This window comes from Nestor notabilis, unplaced genomic scaffold, assembly GCF_000696875.1.
Source record: "Nestor notabilis isolate BGI_N333 unplaced genomic scaffold, ASM69687v1 scaffold29353, whole genome shotgun sequence".
NCBI lineage: Eukaryota > Metazoa > Chordata > Aves > Psittaciformes > Psittacidae > Nestor > Nestor notabilis.
In genome coordinates, this window is record NW_009923774.1 from 11,845 (window position 1) to 18,452 (window position 6,608).

The following is a 6,608-nucleotide window of genomic DNA, read 5'->3' on the forward strand; positions in this document are numbered from 1 at the left end:
CTGGAAGTTGGATGACTATGACACAGCTGACCTAGTTGCCATCTTCCTTCAGAAAGCACACTGATTTTTAAAAGGCTACATATAAATTTTCAGACTGTTGTGTAGAAGAATCATTGGTGAAAACTTAGGAATCATTAAAAAAAACCCACCCCATGATCATATTTTACGTGCACAGATTTCTTAAATACATTTAAAGGATACTCAGGGAAGCTTTATGTTTCTCTGATTCTGTAAAACCAGGTTAAGTGCAATAAACTTTTTTTTTAAATTATTTCTGGTTAAGAAAGAGATTTAGTCTTACTTAGGTGGAATAAAAAAAACCCCCAACATCTGTAACAAGAAATGTCACTATTAAACAAGTACCTTGTTTTAACTGCAATGTCACTGAAAGAGTTTAACTGATATTCTAGCAAATTAGCATAATCATATTCAGCTACAATTTGCCTGAAAGAGGACAAAAAAGAACAGCATGTTACTATTAGAAGTGTTCAGTAACTATTTTAAACAAAAATGAAACAGAAGAGGCTTGAAAGCAACAATGCAATATTTTGGTAGCTGAAAATACATCAGGGTCCATCCTGAGCCAATTCTTTTAAACTTAATTTACATGAAAAATAATAAAAAAATCTGTGTGCTCTGACACACTTGGGCTTTCACTGAGAAAAATCTCCTCCTGCATGTGCCTAACTAAGGACTTCCATCCTCAGGTTCTTAGGAGTTACATTTGTGCTTAATTTTTCTAAGTCTTGGTGACAGCTTGCAATTCTTCTTACTTGAGATGCTGAAATTAAAGCCCTGTTCCTGCTTCCCCTGGAACTGGCGACCAAACTCCTGTTGCTTTCAGCAAACACAGACTGGACTTGGATTACGTAGTGTGGAATGCAATCCCCTTCTCCCAACCCGCATGGGGTGAAGTTGGTCAGGATCATAAACACTGTTTACATCATTTATGTTCACTTTAATCCATCACCACTCCACTAAGTTTAAATTCTAGCAGAAGAATCTTTTGCTGTTAGTTTCCCACCTACATCTGGGTAAATATTTCTTTTACTTACAGAATAATTTTGGACCCTTACTATAGCTTCTGGTAAATACCAACGATCTCACACTAAATACTCCAGTTGATTTGAGGTAAAATAATGGAACCACACAGAATATCTGCATCCCATTATTACTATGATTTTCAACAAATCAGAAAATTGCAACACAGTATCACACATGATAGAAAGCGTCAGAAAGAAATATTCTATGCATTGTATTCATTAAATGCAGTGATTGTAGTGTGATGCTTTTTCCTCTGCTTTGAGCTGGATATGTATGCTTAATACAAATTTCAAATACATACTTCTTCATTTATACAGATGTCTATATAAATATTTACATTTTTAGTTTTTGTTAAAACATATCTTTGTACTCATGGCCAAGCTTATTACTGTGTGTAAGAACACAACTCATCTTCTGTCCCTTAATGAGCTCTCTTTTTATGATTTAATAGTTATACATTCCTTTGTAGTTAGAATTACAAACAGTTGTACAAATAGTGGAAACAAAATTATGAAACTTGTCTGACATCCATTCAATCTTACTTCATATTATAAACAGTACCATTTGCATTATGATGGCTGTTAATACGATGACTTCAACTACCAAAGTTTCTATAGTAAATTAGTCTTTGGGACATTATATAAAGTAAAGTACACCCTCCCACCCAATTTTCCTTAGAAACATATAACTAAATGGCTGAAAGCAGGCTTGCTGCTACTTTTTATAGAAAATCTCAGTAATAATATTGCTGACTTTCTATTTTAATTTGCACAAGTTCCATATAACAACAAAACAGTTCTATGTTCCCTTAAAATATCAAACATTCGTATCCAATAACATCAGGATTACTCAAACTTGAGGTTTCTTTGTTATTGCTAAAGGTTTCTAAGACCTAAGTCAATACAGCAAGACACTCCATCCACTTCCTCCCTAACTGCAAGTGCATGGCAACTATTTATATGGAGCTCATGTGTTGATTTCTTTAAAAAAGGATTAAAATTAATGAAGTTGGTTACAGTATTTCACTACTATAAACTCACAGTTAGACTCCAAATTGTTGTTGCTCTTTCATTTAATATATAACTTTATATATAATACACACGCATACACCATCACAGGATGAAGATCCATGCATACAATCCAGATGTGATCATATTTCAGTGTTAAATGAAATAAAAATTATTCTGTTACTATTAGATCCCAGACCACGGTATTTTAAATTACTCTGCCTTCTACCTACTAACCAAGTCAGTTTACCTTAATCTTCAAATCCAAGCAGCATCACAGATTCCAAATTTTTGTCATCCTTGTCATCAGTTTGATCTTCTTAAATTTCCAGTTTATATGGCATACATCTGAGATCCTGAACACAGCCTCCACTGAAACAGCTTTTAAAGGTATCTGTTAAAGCTAATTGTGTGTCTGTTCATGGCTCCAAAGACTAAAAGCAGTCTTGAAAGTCCTATGACAGAGTTTACACATGTATTGTCTTTTGAAAGTGATTGCTGAGAGTGGTGGAGCATGATAGAAGAGTGTATCTGACTCCTGTGGTACAAACAATTTTTCAGTAGTAGTGGAGCTTTCAGATAAGCCTGTTGGACTATCAGGCTCCAAAGGCTGGATTTTAGGGAGGGGTGGGGGGGGAGGTAAGGGTGGGGGCGATGGGGAATTAGCTGGTGGACATATCTCAGGCTCCTTATTTGTAGACTCCTCTGCAGCCTGTGACATATGAGACTGGAAGTGACTCCAGAGCCGGAAGTTGGTTCGGAAGGCCTTGTTACACACGTGACAAATAAATGGCTTCACAGAGCACAGGAGCTCCTGGTGACGCTCCAGCTGTTTGCGTACAGTGAAAATCTTCCCACATTTTTCACAGGGCCACAAACCAGCATCTTTATTGGAGACTACTTCCTTAGGCTCTCTGCTCGTTTCAGTGACCTCATCCTCTATATCATCTGCAGGCTCTTCTTTGATCTGAATTTTAAACTGCTTGGAAACACTCAAGTCTTCAGGTAGGCATGAGGAGTCTTCAGAATCAAAATTTATTTGTTCCGATGAATCACTGAATACACCATCTTCCTTTGCAGTAACAAAATTGTTCATTTTATTGGATTCTGCCTGAGGAGGCAATCTTGATGAACTAGTTATTTCGCCATTGTGATCCAGGATCGGTAAAGAAAAGTTCTCTGATGGAGCCATTGTGTTTTGATTATGAACTTCAACTTGATGACGCCAAATACTAAAGGATGATTTAAAGGTACGCATACACTCAAGACAAGTAAGCTTCTTGTACTCACACTTGCTTTCGTGCTCATGCTTCAGCTCTGGAGAAGAAAATCTAAGGCTGCAGTAAGGACAGACAGTAGCATTTCTACAGAGTCGCTCATGATTTCCCTGTTCAATAAGTGAAGAGAGCTTAGCATTGCAAAGACGGCACTGATAAACCTCTTTGTTTTCTACTGGACTTTCAATATGAATATGATCTTTCTGCTTAAGAGCCTTGTTTCCTCCAATTGGTTTCTCCCCTGGATGCATTTTTATGTGCTGCTTAAACTGTGAGAGGAAACGAAACGCTTTCCCACAGTAGGTACAAATATAGGCTCCTTTGGTTCTTGATCTTAAATTCCTTTTGATGACTTGTTGTGCTTGTGAAGCAGACTGTCCCTGAAAACCTTGCTTGCCACGTCTTAGTTTAACGATTAGAGCTTTCTTAATTTCTCTCTCTCTCACTATATCAATCAGTTTTCTTTGGAATTTTTCATCCAAAACAGCATGAGAACTGGAAGCTGGGGAGGGATTCTTCACAATTCCATGTTGTGTCTGGCAGTGCGTCCACACTTTGAAATTAGTGTGAAATCTCTTGTGGCATATATCACAAGCATAGGGCTTCTCTGGATTATGATACATGTTCACATGACGATGAAGACCTGCTGTTGACCTGAAAATTTTAAGGCAGTGCTTGCATTTAAACTTCTTATTTGGTCTTGCTTCTTCCAACTCACTGTATTCATCTTTACTGACATCAGAATCAGGAAAATCAGCATCAAGGTGTGTAGGGCTTGAGCTTTCCTCAAAGTTATCTTCTGACCCAGGAGAACCCTGCTCATCTGCCTTCAGTTTCTTGAATGGTAGTGTTCTATCAGCTTGAAATCTCCTTTTTGCTGGAAGTCTACTTGGCTCCTTATGATCATCCTCAGTTTTAAAAGGAAAGTCTTTATTTGTCAATGCTGAAGCATCACCCACTGTAACTCTTATTATTTAAGCAGGATCTGAAAGTGGACTGCTAGGTTCAGTTTTTATTCGCATCTCTGTGAGAGGAGAAGCAACCTCCCTATCGGTTGACTGAGAGGCACTGAAAGACCTAAGGCGATGTGGGTGTATTACCTGTGGCTTTTCATCTGCGACTAATTTCTCTGATGACTCTTTCAACGATGACTTTTGAGATACAACAGTAAATGTCTTCTGGGAATCATTAGTTCCTGGTGAGGAGGATGATGACACCTGTGAAGGTTTTAGGTCAACAGAAGGTGAGTAAATGGGAACCTGGCTGTCCATGGACAGTGATCTTCGAAGGAGACTTTTTACAAGTGGCCCACTTCTGTCAATACTTTGGTTTTCTGGACGAGATCCACTAGATGGAATTACTAGCCCTAACTTTGAGTAGTATAGTAAATTCCTGTCTTCACCTTGACCACTTCCTTTTCCTGCCTCTCGCAACAAAAACGTAGATTCTGATGTGCCGCGCAGAGACAAGACTGGTGGACGCGATCTTTTTAATGACATCTCTGCAGCCTTTCCTCTTAAAAGCTGACCACTGCTTCCTGGTTCATCGCTTGCAATTTCTTTTTCTGCTAAAGGCATCTGAGGCAGTACTGTATTCCTTTTCAGTAAACCACCTCGGCTCTGATCCTCCACAGTTCCAGAAGTTTCATGAACCTTGGTATAGCTCACAGGGCTTTCTTTCAACCATCTCCTTTCAGTCAGTGATAAGTTGTGAAGGGCTTCAGTTGGTTTTGTTACTTGTGGTCTACTGCTAGTTTTGACAGCAACAGAGGATGAAGGTTTAGAAGTATGGCTTAAATCATGTTGTGTTTGATTTATACTTTTCACTTGTGCTTCAATTCTGTTCTGACAGACAATGACACTTCTCTTCTGAGAACTACTTTCATCTTCATCTTGATAGAGTATTTTCTTCATAGGGCAAGCAGGAAAAGGAGCTTGAGGACTCTTAGAAACAATGTTTGTAAGAAAGGATATTCCAAGACTGTAGCCCAATTCTTGCACAGCTGCAAGACTGCCTTTCTCAATGAACAAGGATGAAGAATAAATGTAGTTTAACACATTATCAAAAGCATCTGGCTCACAAAAGTCAAGTTGAAACACTGACTGAGACTCATTCTCCTTATTTGTGAACAGAGTCTGGAAGTATTCACTGCTGGCAGCCAGAACGTTCTTATGAGCTCGAAATTTCTGATCTCCTACAATGAGAACAACATCACACAGCTGTCCCTTTAGACGCTCCTCGTTCAGTGTGCTTAGAAGTGAAATGGCATGTGCTGGATTTATGTAATGCAAGAGCCCCTCCATGATTCTGATGTTTCTGAAAAAGAACAACAAAAAGAAGTTGTAGGTTGCCTCATGTGAACTGTTGTTAGAGATTAAAGTAAACACACCTAATCCCTCTGTACTTCAAAAACTGGCTAAACCACCACCAACAGTGCTGAAGAAAGCATCTTGTTTGGAGGACAGCTATGGGAATTAGAATAACACTGTTAGCACAGGCATGAGAAGAACCACCTCACGTGCCCACTTTCAAATACAGTGCTAAATACTCATATTACACCAAGAATATTACACCTAACTAACTAGGGAGGGGGGACGGTCTTCTCTTCCTGCAATACATCTGTCCACATGATGGAACAGTTCAACCCTTTCAGTCTCTATCATCTTCTTCTCAGCTTTAGCTTTATGAAGATCTATCTTGACAACTGCATCGATAAACTCTTTGAATCAGATATCTAAAGCTTAGTTACGCCAAGTCACCTTTCCGAAGCTAAGTAACCCTGTCAGTTTCCTGCTCACTAAACACATTAACGGGATTTTGTTATCATTTTTAATAGGATGATGGAAAGAAAATTAATACTGGGAAGGGAGAAGGAAGCAGGATTATTGTCTGTAATTTAGGTTCATTCATCATGTTTGCTTATGCTTAGTAAGTGTTGTTAATATATACTTCTAACTACCAAATATGTCACTTATAACTGCACTGACAGGATCTGGTTTCTTGGAAATGACACAATTGTAACTGAAGTATCCTTGCATTGCTTTGTTCTATCTTAAAAGCAATCAGAGAACTGAACTCTCCATTTTAATCATTAAAATAAGTGCACTTTATGCCCACAATCCATAAGCTTGAGGAACAGTTATCCTTGGATGCATCCAAGGGTAAAATAAGCACAAATTAAACTGCAGTACAGAAATCTCCATGTTCCAAATGCTTCAAAACACAACCTGCTCTGTACTGCAGGATGTCTCAGTAACTCAATACACTGCTCCTGATTAGA

General features: G+C 38.4%; 1 protein-coding gene across 1 annotated transcript; it reads right to left on the minus strand.

Moving 5' to 3' along the window:
* Positions 1-2,092: 2,092 nt before the first annotated feature.
* ZBTB21 (zinc finger and BTB domain containing 21) lies at positions 2,093-5,631 on the minus strand. The gene is given in 1 exon segment (XM_010012318.1): positions 2,093-5,631. A coding segment is annotated over 1 exon segment (3,177 nt). The 3' UTR covers positions 2,093-2,454.
* Positions 5,632-6,608: the final 977 nt, after the last annotated feature.